The 15942-nt window shown below is 54.4% G+C and overlaps 2 protein-coding genes across 7 annotated transcripts in view; one reads left to right on the forward strand and one right to left on the reverse strand.

The window, feature by feature from the left end:
- The window catches only part of SMARCD3 (SWI/SNF related, matrix associated, actin dependent regulator of chromatin, subfamily d, member 3), a 29602-nt gene extending 26016 nt beyond the window's left edge, over positions 1-3586 (forward strand). For all 4 annotated transcript variants that reach the window (XM_032304488.1, XM_032304489.1, XM_032304486.1 and 1 more), the window contains 10 exons: positions 80-202; positions 325-447; positions 698-793; positions 947-1048; positions 1270-1431; positions 2183-2280; positions 2398-2533; positions 2822-2944; positions 3073-3174; positions 3415-3586. In XM_032304488.1, the coding sequence (XP_032160379.1) occupies positions 80-202; positions 325-447; positions 698-793; positions 947-1048; positions 1270-1431; positions 2183-2280; positions 2398-2533; positions 2822-2944; positions 3073-3174; positions 3415-3468 (1119 nt within the window). In that variant the 3' untranslated portion in view covers positions 3469-3586. The remainder of the gene's footprint in view (positions 1-79; positions 203-324; positions 448-697; positions 794-946; positions 1049-1269; positions 1432-2182; positions 2281-2397; positions 2534-2821; positions 2945-3072; positions 3175-3414) is intronic.
- A 127-nt stretch (positions 3587-3713) lies between these two features.
- On the reverse strand, positions 3714-9411 carry CHPF2 (chondroitin polymerizing factor 2). 3 transcript variants are annotated; one of them, XM_032304483.1, is made up of 5 exons: positions 9231-9411; positions 7602-8792; positions 6618-7182; positions 5862-6044; positions 3714-5168 (listed from the first exon to the last, which is right to left on the reverse strand). In XM_032304483.1, exons 2-5 carry the CDS (start codon positions 7886-7888, stop codon positions 3861-3863), a joined length of 2343 nt encoding a protein of 780 aa, XP_032160374.1. In that variant the 5' UTR covers positions 7889-8792; positions 9231-9411; the 3' UTR covers positions 3714-3860. The 3 variants fall into 3 exon arrangements, with proteins under 3 accessions (XP_032160374.1, XP_032160373.1, XP_032160375.1); XM_032304482.1 differs by having other exon boundaries at positions 9295-9401; XM_032304484.1 differs by lacking the exon at positions 5862-6044 and having other exon boundaries at positions 9295-9401.
- Positions 9412-15942: the final 6531 nt, after the last annotated feature.

Here is a 15942-nt window from a genome sequence, read left to right on the forward strand (position 1 = left end):
CTGGGACCACCTGACATGCACGTTCCCCCTACAAGACTGGCTGAGCCCCTCGTTCCCTGCCTTCCTCCTGCTATTCCAGATCCGGGAGCTGGTCCCGGAGTCCCAGGCTTATATGGACCTCCTGGCGTTTGAGAGGAAGCTGGATCAAACCATCATGCGGAAGCGGGTGGACATCCAGGAGGCTCTGAAGAGGCCAATGAAGGTGTCTTGATTTGGGGGCAGGAAGAGGGCTCTAGGTCGTGTTCCGAGAACGAAGCAGTGGGATCGCCCCAGGGAACGGGAGCATGCCGCATGGGCTCTATACTACACTCTTTATTTCTACAGCAAAAGCGGAAGCTGCGTCTTTATATCTCCAATACTTTTAACCCTGCGAAGCCTGATGCTGAAGATTCTGATGGCAGCATTGCCTCCTGGGAGCTGCGGGTGGAGGGGAAGCTTCTGGATGACGTACGTCCTGGCCCAGGTCTCTTCAGGTGCCCTGGGGTGGGTATGGGGCTGAGCTGAGGACAGAAAGAGATGGATGCACCATGGGTTAGGGAGTCAGCCCTGGCGAGGGGTGGGCGGCCTGAAGAGACAGTCGGGCGCAGAGGCCTGCTTCTAACCGTGCTGCCCTACCCGACCAGCCCCACCCACCCCCGGCTTGTCCTGCCCCCACGGTCCCTGTCCTGCCCCCACGGTCCCTGTCCCTCTCCCACAGCCCAGCAAGCAGAAGCGGAAGTTCTCTTCCTTCTTCAAGAGTTTGGTCATTGAGCTGGACAAAGACCTTTATGGCCCCGACAACCACCTCGTTGAGGTAAGACCCAACTTCTGCCTGGGCAACGGCCACTCTGCCACAGACCACCGTTCCCTCAACCACACGGATCTGGATCAGGGACCACCTGAGAGCCCTTGGCCCCAGCAGCCATGATGGGCCTGTGAGGTGACCCAGCTCTCCTCCCCTGGGCAGTGGCACCGGACACCCACCACCCAGGAGACAGATGGGTTCCAGGTGAAGAGGCCAGGGGACCTGAGCGTCCGCTGCACACTGCTCCTCATGCTGGACTACCAGGTCCGTGCCCCTACCCCAGATGCCGCCCCACACCCCTTCTCTTAGGGCAGATCTCAGCTTCCAGGGAACCTACCCGGGAGACCCATTTTCTTCCGTACCTCATCTTCTCCAGAAGCATGGTTCCCAGGAGCCCAATTATCACGTCCCCCCAGTCCCCAGCTGCCTGGCCCCGAGTTCTTCCCACTCCCCTCTCTTTTATCTTCACGGCCGTCTTTTCCCAGCCTCCCCAATTCAAACTGGACCCCCGCCTGGCTCGGCTGCTGGGCTTGCACACGCAGAGCCGCTCGGCCATCGTGCAGGCCCTGTGGCAGTACGTGAAGACCAACAGGCTGCAGGACTCACACGACAAGGAATACATCAATGGGGACAAATACTTCCAGCAGGTACCCTCTCTCGTGACCTCAGGGACGTGGGGGGCGGGCAGAGGTTCCAATAGGGGAAGTGCCTCAATGAGGCTCAAAGGCAACTCCCCCACCCCCACTTCTAGATTCCTGGGCGCTAGCGCACACCCTACCCTACTGTTCCACGCCGCAGCCTGTCCCTTTCAGCCAAGCCAGTTTAGAAAGTTCCGGAACCTTAAAAGGCTGACAGTGTGGGGAACGTAATATTCTTGGCACTTGGGAGTTGGGACCCCTGGGTTCCAGTCCTGGATCCAGACTCTACCAAAGTAGAGATTATTTGTAAAACTTTTTAAATAAACACGGCAGATAAGCTTGAGGCGTAAAATAAGTCGATGTTTATTGAGTGCTTGCCGTGTGCCGGGCTCTGTTGCAGGCGGTGTGGGCTCATCCACTTAGTTTTCCCAGCCTCCCTGGTCATTGCCATCCCCACTCTGGACACGAAGAAACCAAGGCCTGAGAGCTTAGGGGATTGGCTCGAGGTTGCCAGGTTAACGGAAGAGGCAGGATTTGCACCTCGGCGGCCACAGACCCCAGGCCGACGCTTTCGGCCGCGGCACCGCACCGGCCCACGTCCTCCTCCACGCTTCACCGCCCGCAGACACCCTCCTCCCCACTCCGGCAGCAATGGGGACTTAGACTTGCTCCTCTTGTGGCCGTCCCAGAATGGAAGGATCAGGGCTGTCACACTCTTCTCAAGCAGATGAGACTGGTCTCTCTTTCTCTCCTACTTCAGATTTTTGACTGCCCGCGGCTGAAGTTTTCAGAGATTCCCCAGCGCCTCACAGCTCTGCTGTTGCCCCCCGACCCCATTGTCATCAACCACGTCATCAGGTGAGGCCCTGACTCGCTCCCGAGACCAGGGAGTCAGGGCAGTCCTGCCCTCCCTCCTCCTCCCACCCCCCACCCCTGCAACTGCCGCGGGTACCAAGGGCTGGACTTCCCTGGCAGCGTGGACCCGTCCGACCAGAAGAAGACGGCGTGCTACGACATTGACGTGGAGGTGGAGGAGCCACTGAAGGGACAGATGAGCAGCTTTCTCCTGTCCACGGCCAACCAGCAGGAGATCAGCGCTCTGGACAGTAAGGTGGGGCCAGAGCCCAGAGCTGGAGTGGGACATTGACCCAGAAATGGCAAAATGCAGACAAGAGATGAGAGTACAGGCCTGTGGAGAGAAGGGGGCAGGTGGCCTTTCCCTCGCTCCTTGGAGCTCTGCCCATCCCCCTTCCCGGGCACTGCAGTCGCATCAGGGACCTAAGGGACTGCCCTTCAAAGGAACAGCAGCAAATCCCTCTCCCCCACGGCCCCCGTCCTCCTGCCCCTCCTCTCCCACATCACCATGGCCAGGCGAAAGCGTCTGTCTTTCTACCTGTAGATCCATGAGACGATTGAGTCCATAAACCAGCTCAAGATCCAGAGGGACTTCATGCTAAGCTTCTCCAGAGACCCCAAAGGCTACATCCAGGACCTGCTCCGCTCCCAGAGCCGGGACCTCAAGGTGAAGGGGACTCCGGGAGCACTGGTTGGAAGAGAAGCATATTGGGAAGACAGTAAATGTTGTTATATGACGGTGGGGGTGGGGGTGGGTGGTCCAGGCTGGAGGCTGACCCCCCTGCTCCCTCCCAGGTGATGACAGATGTGGCAGGCAACCCCGAGGAGGAGCGCCGGGCTGAGTTTTACCACCAGCCCTGGTCCCAGGAAGCTGTCAGCCGCTATTTCTACTGCAAGGTGCGGAGGGGCTCCCTGGACCTCAGAACCGCCCCCTCCCCCCCGCCCCTGCTCCCTCCAAGAGAAGCCTCCCTTCCCAGCCCGGCCAGTGGCCCTTGTCACTCCACCAACCCCCTCACCACGGAGCCCTCCCTGGGAGCCCTGCTCCCAGACGCTCTTCCAGGGTGGCCGGGTGGTTGGGATTGTCCTGTCACTCACCAGCAACAGTGTGACCCTGCTACTGCTCTCATTTCTCTAAAGATCCAGCAGCGCAGGCAGGAGCTGGAGCAGTCGCTGGTTGTACGCAACACCTAGGAGCCCCTGTGAATGAGCGCCACTGTGGGCCTCCGGCCCGGCCCCCGGGGGGACTCTGCTGTCACTCCCGTGACACCCTCCGGGTGAGGCGGGGAACGATTAAAGGTCATGCATCTGAGAGCGGCCTTGTGTGTCATTGACAACTGGGGAGGAAGGACCAGGGGAAGGCGGTGGGTCCCTCGGGGAAAATTCCCCACCCCCTCCCCCCCATGCTTCTCTTTCCTCCGTTTTTCCTAGACCTAAAAACAGTTTGGCAGAAGACACTTTTAATAACGTTTTTTCTTATTAAAAACAATACAGCAACAAGCTCTCCCTCTGTCCATCCGTTTCGCCTCGCCCTTCCCGGGGCTGAGGCGGGAGGGGGAATCGTGGAGGGGCAGGCCCGGGCTGCCCTAGGTGCTGTTGGCCTGCTCGGGCTCGAACAGCGCCATGGCGAGCTGCGCCCGGGCCCCCAGCCCCTCCAGGCTGCTGAGCCGGCAGCGGTGGTAGAGCTCCTCGCTGAGCCGTGGGCTGCAGTCCCGCAGGGAGAACTTCTGCACCAGCCCTGGCTCCACGGCCCGGAAGAGGTGGAGCCCTGAGAACCGGAGGAACACATCCATCACCTCCAGCCCCTCCAGGGCTTCCTCCTCTTCCTGGCCTGCCAGTTCCCCGGCCAGCCGGGCTCGGGCCGCCAGGTAGTCCGCGTTGTAGAAGCAGCCCTCCGCAGACGCTTGTCGGTCAAACCTGCCTCCGACGGAGGGCCCCCGGGCCGGGTCAGCCCCAGGAGGGGAAGGGGGGTCAGGGCCAGCGCCCGGGGACCCTGGGGCAGGTCTCTGTGGTGCCAGGGCAGGGTTGAACTCCTGGAAATGCACCGGGAAGAAGGCCTGCCAGCCAGAGATGGCGTTCATTCGGCAGCGGTTGAGGACTTCCGGCCCGGGTCTGGTCCACACGGTGGTGAGGAAGAAGAGTGTGTCCACGGGGTGCTTCTTAGAGATCACGTCCATGAGCCGCACCTGGGAAGGGGCCTCGGCGCGCACAGCGAGCCAGGCCAGCCTGGTCCCCGGGTACCGCCGCTCTAACTCAGCCGCCGCCGTCTTCACCCCCAGGAACGGGTCTGGGGCCCCTCGGCCGCCTTCCCGAGGTCCGTAGACCAGCAGCAGGGTGAGCAGCGCATGCTCTCGTGGCTCCAGGACCCCGGCTGCAAAGGCCTCGAGGAAAGCCAGGGCCGCGGCGGCTTCGGCCACCAGGAGCGGCAGCACCAGCTGCACGCGGGTGGCCTCGGTGACATAGGGCATGGGCAGGATCTCTACCCGGCTCAGCGGCCGCAGCAGGCTGACCCTGCGGGCCAGGGCCCGCCGGTGGCCGCGCTGCGTCACGGCTTCCAGCAGGAGGTCCAGCGTGTACTCCATGCCCCGCGCCGGGTCAAAGCGCCGGTAGCCATTGAGCAGCCGCCGCTTCTGGAAGCGCAAGCGGGGCTGGTAGCGGCGGTTCAGCTGCTCCAAGGCCGTCTCCACGGCATCGCCCACATCGGCCCTGCTGGCCCCCTGCAGTGGGCACTTGGGGGACCCGTCGGCACAGGAGAAGGTGTGCTGCTCTGTGAAGTAGTCCCAGCCCAGCACCTCAAATCGGGAGTGTGGTGTGAAAGGGGCTGGGAGCCCGATGGGCCAGCTCAGCCCTGCCTCGCCCTCGGGGGTCAGCACGGTCAGGTTCTGGATCTGAGCCTGGGCGGGGGGGCAGGGAGGATGCAGAGTTAGTGTCCTCTGGGGAGTCAGGGCCTGACCCGCTCTAGCATTCTGGGTTCTGAGCTCGGTCCTGACTCTCAACACGCAGTGAGGTGCCCCTAGGCTAATCACTTAGTCCCCTTTCCATTCCTGTGTGTAAAATGCAGAAAGCATGTGAACCACACGCACCTCACATAGCCGGTGCGAGAAGGAAGAGGGGGAAATGTGCTTTTGCGGCGGTTGAAGCCCCACAGCCTCGCTCTCCCACACCCGCAGAACACCCTCTTCAGACGGAACCTTCGCTTTCACTTGCCTTCCCCGCCTCACAACCCCTAGGATCCCCTGGAGCGTTCTTCCCTGTCTACCCGTGGGCTTTTTAAGGACAGTGCTAGAAACTCAGGGACTTCCAGGCTTCTGCTTCTCCAGTGGAGGGGCACTAAAACAGCCGTGTCTAAGCGCGGGACTGAGCTCCCGTTCTCACAGTGCACCTGCAAACCCTTTTCACTGCAATCAGGTCGGGCTGGGAGCTTCTCTTATGGTTGACCTGGGTCCCCTCTCCTTAGAGATGCGTACACCGAGGTAGGGTCAGCCTCCTCCTACCCCACCCACCTCCCCGCTCGCTTGGCCGCCCCCTCGCTGGGCGCCCAGACAGGGGACGCTCCGTCTGACCGCCAGCAGCGGGCCGGGGCTCACCTGCAGCTCCTCTATCTCGCTGTACGCCCGCTCCAGCTCCAGAGCGCTGAAGCGCTTGTGAAGCCTGTACATGAGGGCTCCCTCGGAGACGGGGTGCACTGCGAAGGCACTCAGGAAGGCCGAGCTCCCCTCCTTCTCGGGGTCCCTATTTTTGGCCAGTTCAAAGGAACGGTACTGCTGCCCCTAGAGGGACCAATCAGATCAATCAAAACCATACCCTGCCTGTCCCCGCCACCCTTACCCGGACTAGCATTCACACCTAGTGGGGAGAGCCGGAGCCCACTCCGGGGTCCCCTTAAACTTGGCCTCTCACCAGATGTGGGAAAAAAAAAATGTAAAGTAGGCCATTAGGATGCCCTCTTTGCCCAAAGAACCCCACTGTTTCAAGAGAATGAAACCCATGAGCCAGAAAATGCTCCCACTACTCTGTTTTACCTTACTTCTCCAGGGCAATGGCCACCTCTAGGACATCCCCAGATCAATTATGACTGTGCATGTCATAAGAAGGAGGGGGCAATGGGCAGGAGGGACAGCTGGCAGGAGCTGGTGAGCAGGGACACTTTCCTATCTTGCCCAGGGGGTCCCTGACAAGTTGCCACTTTTGACAGCCTGAGAACTCAAAGTTAGGGTCAGTGGCTAGGAAGGACAAAACCCCAAGCTGCTGCTGGGAAGGAGCCAACAGCACCCGCCCTGGAGACCAACTGCTCAGGCGCTATGAATTGTTGGGGACCGAGATTGACTTGAACGGGCTGTCACCTGGTGCTGCGAGACACAGCCGATGCCCAGAGAGTCGATGAGGCAGCGGCCAAGCCACTCATCAGGACGGGCACTGAGAATGTCTCCTCGGCAGCCGTCCAGATGTGGCCGCAGTCGAAGCAGGAGACTCCGTGACAACAGGTAGCCAAAGCCCCCGTGGCAGTACCGGGCCTGCTCGCCTGCGCCAATAAACTCCTCGGCTCGGCCCAAGTACAGGTCTTGGTTGATGCTGAGGTGGCCAGCGAGGGCGGCCAGGCGGGGGGCCTGTACATACGTGTCATCCTGCATGATGAAGAACCAGTCGTAGTCGGCCCCAAAGTGCGTGTGGAGATGGCGCAGGGTCTCTGACATGAGCCAGGCTGGCCGTTCGTCCCCATGGGAGACCACCTGCATTCCTGCAGGAGTCCGCGCCCCTCGCTGCCCCGTGAAGTACAGTAATCGAGGAAAGTGGTGGGCCACCGTGCGGTTGACAGCCACAGCCAGAGTGGACAGGGTAGCCCTGGAGGTCAGGACAGCCACCAGCAACCGCTCCCGAGAGCCCAGCTCTGTCTGGATATACCGAGTCCTGCGGAGGGACCAAAACACCAAGGGTCAACTCCTTAAGCTTTAGGGGTCCAGTCTGTCCAGCACAGACATCGCTCTGGGAATGAAGAGGAGGGACCTCCTCATCGATATGAATGAGCTACTACAGAGAGCACCCACAGACACTGGAACTCGTTTGGGGAGGGGTCTACTACGGATGGGTTAGATGATTAGATGGTGAGATGCATTTCCTGCCCTGTTGAAGAATATCCAACACCAATTTAACACCAATGGGGGAGACTTTCTCAAACCTGAGAAGGAAAAATAGGAACAGCCCGTGATGGGTAATAAGGCAAAGAACTGCTCTAGCAGCCCAACATGGACTATCAGTGAAGGCAGAGGCAAGGCCTTCGAGCCGCGTGGCAGTGGGGTCTGGGGACCATGGACACACACAACTCTCACCTGAGCACCTTCTTGTAGGGCTTGTTGGGATCCCGGTAGTAGGGGACAATCCGGGGTTTGAAGTCTTCATCACTTTGGTCGAGTCCAGTTCTTGAGTCTGGATCATGTGGCACTCCCGGGTCCCCCACAGCTTCCACACAAGGATCTTCTCCCTCACCCTGGATCCAGGAAACCCGCAAGAGGCTCAGGCTGCATCCCAGAGACAGCCCTAGGATGAGGGGCAGTGCTGGCCGCAGCAGAGCCAACAGGGAGCTCAGTCGCATGGTGGGAGGCCCTACCTTATGCATGCCCCAGGGGGCACGGCCTCAAGGATCAGTGGGTGTCAGGCCAAGCAATAGCAGGCCTACAGTTTTAAGCAGGAAACCTGGGATCAGTGAAGTCAACAATAGAGCGAGGTGTGTTTGCTGCCAGGCCCAGCATCCCCAGGAAGAGCGGGGCTGGGCTTCAATCCTCAAGGTGCCCAATTTAACTCTCAGTCTAAAGGGCAACACATATTAGAGTCGATTTCACCCACTAATCGGATTATGGTCTGTCTTCCAAAAAGAGGGTTCAAAACTTAATCCTACCAAATCTAACCCAAAGAGATCTACACACATCTGGAGACCTGATCTAAGTCCATACAGCAGCAGCTGATAAAGAAACGGTTGGGGAAAAGCAAAAGCTCCATGAAGAGAACAGCCCCAACCACAAGAGACGTCACCCGTAGGCCTTTTCCAAGAGCCCCTGGCTGGGGGCAGGTTTCCACTGAGCTTCCTGAAGGGGCTGCGGACTGGCTATTGAAGGGCAGCACAGCGGAAGGGCAAGGGGCCTCTTTCTACTCTACTCCTGAGTCTTAAGAAAACCCGCAGCTACTAGAGTTACCCCTCCTCCCAGTCCAGAATGGTCAGGAGCCGCTGGCATGGTGCACAGCTCTGCCCACCCACATGAGGTGGACAGACAGGGCGACTCAGCACTGAGAGCCTCTCAGAGGAGCACGATGGCTGATGGAACCATCCTGCGGGGCAGTTCTTCTCTGAACCCAGCTGCCGAGAGGCTGGTGCCGTCCACCTTCTTCTGAGAGGAAACAGGAAGCAAATGACAGTAACTCTGGCTGCGTAAGAGCAGTTCGGCGTCTGGTTTTACCGGGGCCCCAGGTGCCCAAGCCAAACCACCGTGGGAGGACGAGAAGCAGCCAGAGACGCCACCGGGGTCCTGTGAAAGCAAACGGGGGCTCGGCTGGCTTCGGACGCCACCGCGGCCAGGACCAGCGCCCCCGCCCCCCCTCTCAGCGATCAAAGACCAACTCTAGTCCTAGAAGGCAGGCCCAAAGCGAATTTTAGCTGTTAGTCTCCAAACAGAAGTAAACCCGGCTGCGTCACGGAACTGTCGAGGAGGGGCCGGGGGACCGAGGGAATGGAGGTCGCGGCCGGGGCGGAGGGCGAAGTCCCCGTCACCGGGCCCGTCGGCGGGGCAAAGGCCCTGCCTGTGCGTGCGGGCGAGGGGCAGCAGGTACGCCCGCGTCCCACAGCGCGAGGAGGCCCTGCAGCACGGCCGGGGAGGCGGCGGACCGGTAAAGGGCAGCCAGGTGTGGCCGACGCGGCCAGCGCCGTCCTGGGGAGCAGGGCGAGGGCGTGGGGGTGGGACCTGCACCTGCCGACGCGAGCGGCGCCCCGGTCGCCCCTGGGGGGGGAAGGGCGGGGAAGGGGGAACAGACCCCAGCGCCCGGCCGAGGCGCCGGCTCCGCCGCTGCAGCCGCTGCCACCTCACAGCCCGGCCCGCGCCTTCCTCTTCCGCTCGCCGTCAGCCCCGGTCTCTATGGTGACCGCATCCGGTCGCTCGCCCCGCCTCCGCCCGCTGGGTGGTCTCCCCGCCCCCTTCCCCCCACTGCGCAGCCGCCGAGGGGATGACGTGGCAGCCCCGCCAGGCCCCCGCCCCCGAGAAGGAGCGAGCGCCCCCCTGACCCTAGTAGCCGTGGACCGGCGGGCGGGCAGCATCTGCAGCCTCGACTGTCGTCTTCCTCGGAAATAAAATGTCCTTCTCCTCAGTGGGCGCGCCTCGGCCTCGGCCTCTGCCTCTGCCTCCGCCTCCTCGACGACTTCTCCCAGTGGCCTCGGAACCCCATCGTCCCCTGACGTGTTTCAGAAACGTTGTTTGCCCACCCAGTTGCAGGCCGGCGTTCCAAGTGTTGAGTGAGAGACGCCTGGGTGGCTCGGTCATTTAAGCGTCTGCCTTCGGCTCAGGTCGTGATGCCGGGGTCGTGGGATCGAGTCCTGCGTCCGGCTCCTTGCACAGCCGGGAGCCTGCTTCTCCCTCTGCCTGCTGCTCCTCCAACTCGTGCGTGCGCGCTCTCTCCCAAATAAATAAAATCTTTAAAAAGAAAGGAAAGGGGAGGAGGGAGAGTTGAGCGAACAAGTGGTAGGTGAGGTGGGCATGGTCCCTGCCCTCCGGGAGCTGAGGGTTGAGGGAGACACAGTAAACACACACTGACATACCCAAAATATAAACAGGTAGAAATGGAATCACAGCCTGTCCTAAGTACCACTGCAGAAAGTAGAGCCCAGCGGAAAAACAGGACGGGAAGAATTAAATTAGATTGGGAGTTTGGGAATGCCAAGATCAAAGTTTCGGTAAGTTACTTTGGCAAAAAGTGGAGAGGAGTTTTCCGGGCAAAGAGCAGAGCACAGAGACCCTGAGAGAGGAAAGATACTGCGCCAGAGAAGAACTGGGGGGTCAGGGGCGGCTAAAGCCCGATGACAGAGGAGAAAACAGCGCAACGGGAGGCCAGGGCTGGCGGGGCCTTCCAAAGACCACAGCGCGGCCTCCGCCGGGAAGGCACAACCCTGATAGGCAATTTGCAAGTGTATGGGGGCCACCCTATCCTATGGTTGAGGGGAGGAGCCCAGAATGTTCCAAATCCTGCACTTTGCAAGACAGAGTCTCACAAGAGGAATCACGCAGCCCATATGGCTTTCAAATGTTCTCCTAAACTTTCGTTATGTGGAAAACAACAACAACAACAACTAATCCTTGAGCCTGTGTTTTATTTTTTTTAATATTTTATTTATTTGGCAGAGAGAGCACAAGCAGTGGGAACAGCAGGGAAAGGGAGAAGCAGGCTCCCAGCTGAGCACAGAGCCTGATGCGATGGCAGGATCCTGACCTGAGCCCAGCAGGTGCCCCAAGAGCCTTTGTTCTATATATAAAAACAAAGTAACTCTGTAGGGTTGTAATATGTGCTGAATTTTCAAGGAATGTAACTATCATGTAAATGGAAAGAAGATAATACTTTGTTTCATTCAGGAAGACTAAGAGTTACTATTTTGGAGAACTGTATCACAGACAGTGTACTCACGGTGTTCGGTCTGTATTTGTACAGTCATATTCAAGGTAATTCTATATACGGGTACAAACATATGACTAATTATGTTTTCTAGCATAATGAGATAACAATTATTGGAAAGGCTCTCCTTTTCTTCTGTTATGGCTAAGACACTACATATATATATATATTTTTTTTTTAATTTACGTGTGTAGTTAGGTTATATTTCAAAATAGTAAAGGAGGTGTTATAAAAAAAAACAAGTTGGCTATTAGAAGAGAATATTGGGGCTGGTAGAGTAAAGAACCACCATTCTAGGAAGTATATAAGATAGAAGTTACCAGCATTTGTTTTCCTTTACTGTGCTTTGGTCTTATTCTCAGTTAGACTGCAATTTGATTTCCCCTGAGCAATGGCACATAATAAGTAGTAAGTGAATGATTTGTAAGACTAGGAAGTCTAACTCTGGGAAGCAGAGTAGGGATGCTCACTTCGACTCTGGAAGATACAGGTTCCAGACCAGCATTGTCCAACAGAAATATAATGTAAGCTGTATAGGTAACTTTATATTTTCTGGTAGTCACGTTAAAAAAGCAAAAAGAAACAGATGAAATTAATTTTACTAATATGTTTATTACAGTATTAATCATACCAAAATATAATTTCAACATGCAATCAATATAAAAAATTGAGATATTTTAATTTTTCCTCACATATAATCATTTTATTTTTTGCTTTTTTTTAAATTCTAGTATTACATATAGGGTTATATAGCTTCAGGTGTACAATATAGTGATTCAACAATTATATACATTACTCAAGGCTTGTTATAAGTGTACTCTTCTTTTTTAAAATTAATTATTTATTTATTTGAGAGAGAGATAGAGAGGGAACACAAGCAGGGAGGAGGGGCAGAGGGAGAGGGAGAAACAGACCCCACACTGAGCAGGGAGCCCAATGTGGGGCTTGATCCCAGGTCCCGGGGATCATGACCTTAGCTGGAGGCAAAGGCCCAGCCCACTGAGCCACTCAGGCACCCCTCTTTTTTTTTAAGATTCTATTTATTTATTTAAGAGAGAGAGATAGTGAGCAAGAGCATAAGCAGGATAGAGGGACACATGGATGAGGGAGAAGCAGGCTTCCTGTTGATAAAGGAGCCTGATGGGGGCTCAATGCAGGGCTCGATCCCAGAACCCCAGGATCATGACCTGAGCCAAAGGCAGATTCTTAACGATTGAGCCACCCAGGTGCCCCCTGATAAGTTTACTCTTCATCCCCTTCACCAGTCTCACCCACCCCCCCACCTCCTCTCTAGTAACCACCAGTTGTTCTCAATAGTTAAATCTGGGGGGGGGGGGGGTTTGTTTGTTTGTTTGTCTCCTTTTTTCCTTTGTTCATTTATTTTGTTTCTTAAATTCCACATAGGAGTGAAATCATATGGTATTGTCTTTCTCTGACTGACTTATTTCAGTTAGCATTATACCCTGGGATCCATCCATGCTGTTGCAAATGGCAAGATTACATTCTTTTTTATGGCTGAGTAATATTCTACAGTCCATCTGTATCACATTTTCTTTATTCATTCATCTTTCTGGGGACACTTGAGTTGCTTCTGTGTCTTGGCTATTGTAAATAATGCTGCACTAAACATAGAGGCACTTATATCTCTTCATATTAGGGTTTTTGTTTTCTTTAGGTAAATATCCAGTGTTGGAATTATTGGATTGTATCGTAATTCTACTTTGCATATTTTGAGAAACCTCTGACTGTTTTCCACAGTGGCTACACCACTTTGCATTCCCACCGACAGCCCATGAGAGTTTCTTATTCTCCATGTCCTTACCAACACTTGTTTCTTGTGGTTTTGATTTTAGCCATTCTGACAAGTGGGATGTGGTTTTGATTTGCATTTCCCTGAAGATTAGTGATGTGAAGCATCTTTCCAGGTATCTGTTGGTCATTTTCTTTGGGAAAAGTTCTGCTCATATCTTCTGCCCTTTTAAGTTAGATTATTTGGATTTTTGGGGGTGTTGAGTTGTGTAAGTTCTTTATATAGTTTACTTATTAACCCTTTATTGGAGATATCATTTGCAAATATCTTCTGTGGGTTGTCTTTTTGTTTTGCTTATGGTTTCCTTTGCTGTGCAGAAGCTTTTTTATTTTGGTGTAGTCCCAATAGTTTAATTTTGCTTTTGTTTCTCTTGCCGAAGAAGACATATCTAGAAAAATATTTCTATGGCTAATGTCAAAGAGATTACTGCCTATGTTTTCTTCTAGGAATTTTATGCTTTCAAGTCTTACATTTAGGTCTTTAACCCACGCTGAGTTTATATTTGTGTATGGTGTAGGAAAGTGATCCAGCTTTTTTTTTTTTTTTTTTTTTTTTTTTGGCATGTGGCTGTCCACTTTTCCCAACACCATTTATTGTAGAGACTGTCTTTTCCCATTGCATATTCTTGCCTCCATTGTCTCCACATGCAGTCTTTGAAATTGATGGTTATTTTACACTTACAGAACATCTCAATTCAGACTAGCCACGTTTCAAATGCTCCATGGCCATATGTGGCTAGGGACTATCACCTTGAACAACAGAGTTCCAGACACTTCTTGGTTACTAAGTTTCTAAGTAGTTCTGGATGAGACATTTCCTTCTTTGGGTCTCCCAGTTTCTTCCTATTTTACTTTATTATTATTATTATTATTATTTTTATTTTTAAGTAGGCTCTACACCCAATGCAGAACTTGAACCCATGAGCCTGAGGTCAGGAATTGTACATTCCACCAACTGAGCCAGCCAGGCGCCTCTTTCTTCATATTTTAAATAAAGAGCCCAGACCAAATGTTATTTCTTCCAGCACTGACCTGTGGTATTTCAAACTTAACCAGTTCTTTTCTTCTCCTCTCTGCCCACATCTCTCTCACTCTCCCGCCCATTTCCCCAGTTCTTTCTCCCCCCATACCCAGGTCTGTTCCCTGCAAAAGATCAAAACCCTAGGTGAGAATGGCAGAATTCCTACACGGCCAACAATTTTTTCTAAGCTTCTCTTGCTGTGTTGAGGGAGACTCTGCCCAGCAACTGTTGATCATGGGAAATCATGGATGTGATTAGTTGCTATGTGGGTGGCTTCAGAGAATTCACTGGTTAGTCTTTCTCAGGCCATGCCAAGCCATTTTACAGACCAGAAAATTCCACCCTCAAATCCTGGCACTGTCTCCTACCAGAAGTGTTGTCTTATTAACAACTCTGTGCTTTTGTTTCTAATATGCAAAATGTCAATACCCCCCTCAGAGTTTGGAGGGTGGGATAAATGGGATAGCATAAATGTAAGAGCATAATAAATGTTAGTTCTCTAACATTTAGAGAGTTCGTTCTCTAACATAACCTGCCTGTAACCACACATTTTAATGAGGCTGGGAGAAGGAGGCATATTGTCGGCAGTACTCCCAAGAGGCTAAGTGCTTGGATGAGTGATTTTATGTAACCCACAACCATTTATAACTTCTCTGCTTCATGAAGAAAGGTTTTGCAGGGGTGCCTGGGCGGCTCAGTAGGTTAAGGGTCTGCATTGAGACTCAGGTCATGATCTCAGGTTCCTGGGACTGAGCCCCACTGCAGGGGCTCTCTGCTCAGCCAGGAGTCTGCTTCTCCCTCTGACTGACTTCCCCCCCTTGCTTGTGAGCATGGGAGCTCTCTCTCTGACGAATAAATAAGATTTTTAAAAAAGTTTTTAAAATAAATGTTCCTTCTTAATTGTGAGTTCCCTGAGGTCAGGGAATAACTCGTCTCCATTAGAACTCCAGCATCTAGCTCTGAGCCGGACATATAATGGCCACTTAATTAGTGGAGGGTATTCTAGAAAAAGCTATCCTCAAGGTGTGAAAGCATGAAATAGCAAGGCTTACTTGACATACAGGTAGAGTCTAGTGGAGCATCAAGTTTGAAGAGGAAAACTAGTTCCATGGTGAGAAGAGTTAGCTGTTTTTGTTTTTTTTTTTTTTTAAACTGCGGGGGTGGGGGGCACTTTTGGAGAATGTGCTGGCACTTTTGGAGAACGTGCTCAAAGGGACTAAAAGCTTCATTTGCCTCTCTCTAGCTGTGTCACTGACGGTGGGGCGCCGCTAATCAGAAGCCTGGAGAAGTAACAGGGATCACAAAAGGTCTGCCTTGTATTTGAGGCTGCAAATTTGGGATTTACAGTGTGGGCGATGAGAAGTCCGTGAGGGATTTTAAACAGTAAGACTCAAGAGAAAAAGGGCAAGGTTACAAACCTACCAGGTGATACAGCTAAACTCAGGAAAGATGTTTTTGTTTGTTTGGTTCTTGTTTTTCTTTAAACTTCAGAGCTCTTACCACCAGACTTACACGGCTTTGACGGAATCTAACCATCCTGGAGTGTGGGGGCTACGCGGCCAAGGTTCGGGGACAACGTTCGGCACCCTCTAAAAGTGTGGTTAGCACTGGACTGGCATCTAAAATCTCGGTTCCATTAAACGAGGACGTCTTTCTTTCAAAGAGGACTTCTGTTCTTCGCAGCACCTCCGTCGTGACGCTTCTTCCTCGGCCCTCTCGTCCCAGTCGCCTCACTCTTCCCCCTCTTTCCTCCTCCTCCTCCCTCCGCCTCCTCCTCCTCCCTCCGCCTCCCTCCTCCTCCCTCCGCCTCCCTCCTCTCCTCTCCCCATTGTTTCGACCCACTCCCGCCCGATGCATGCTGGGAAGTGTAGTCGCTCGCCCCGCTGTTTGAGCCGGCTGGGCGGCCCTATAAACACAGTATCGGCACAGAACTCATCATATTTTTTGGGAGGCGGGGTAAAGCCTGGAAGGCCCAGCCCCTTAACCGAGGAGCAGTCTGGGAGTCGCAGTTTCCAGGGCCCAAAGTGGGCAGGTCGGCTGCTGGCTCCGGGACTCGAATCCCCCCCATCCTCGCGCATCCTGATGACGTCACGCGAGTCCGTGAGGTCCCTGCGATGGGCGGTAGTTCTCAGAAGACGTCTCTGCCCTGGTCTCCGCCACTCGAGGACAACACTTCCCAGGAGTCTGCGCGG

The sequence above is a fragment of the Mustela erminea genome, chromosome 11 (genome assembly GCF_009829155.1).
Source record: "Mustela erminea isolate mMusErm1 chromosome 11, mMusErm1.Pri, whole genome shotgun sequence".
NCBI lineage: Eukaryota > Metazoa > Chordata > Mammalia > Carnivora > Mustelidae > Mustela > Mustela erminea.

Coding starts and splice junctions, on each gene's coding strand:
- CHPF2 (XM_032304483.1), bottom strand. CDS start 7,888: ATGCATAAGGTAGGGCCTCCCACCATGCGACTGAGCTCCCTGTTGGCT. Junction 7,183..7,601: donor CCCTACAAGAAGGTGCTCAG/GTGAGAGTTGTG, acceptor GTCCCTCCGCAG/GACTCGGTATATCCAGACAG. Junction 6,045..6,617: donor GCTGTGTCTCGCAGCACCAG/GTGACAGCCCGT, acceptor TGGTCCCTCTAG/GGGCAGCAGTACCGTTCCTT.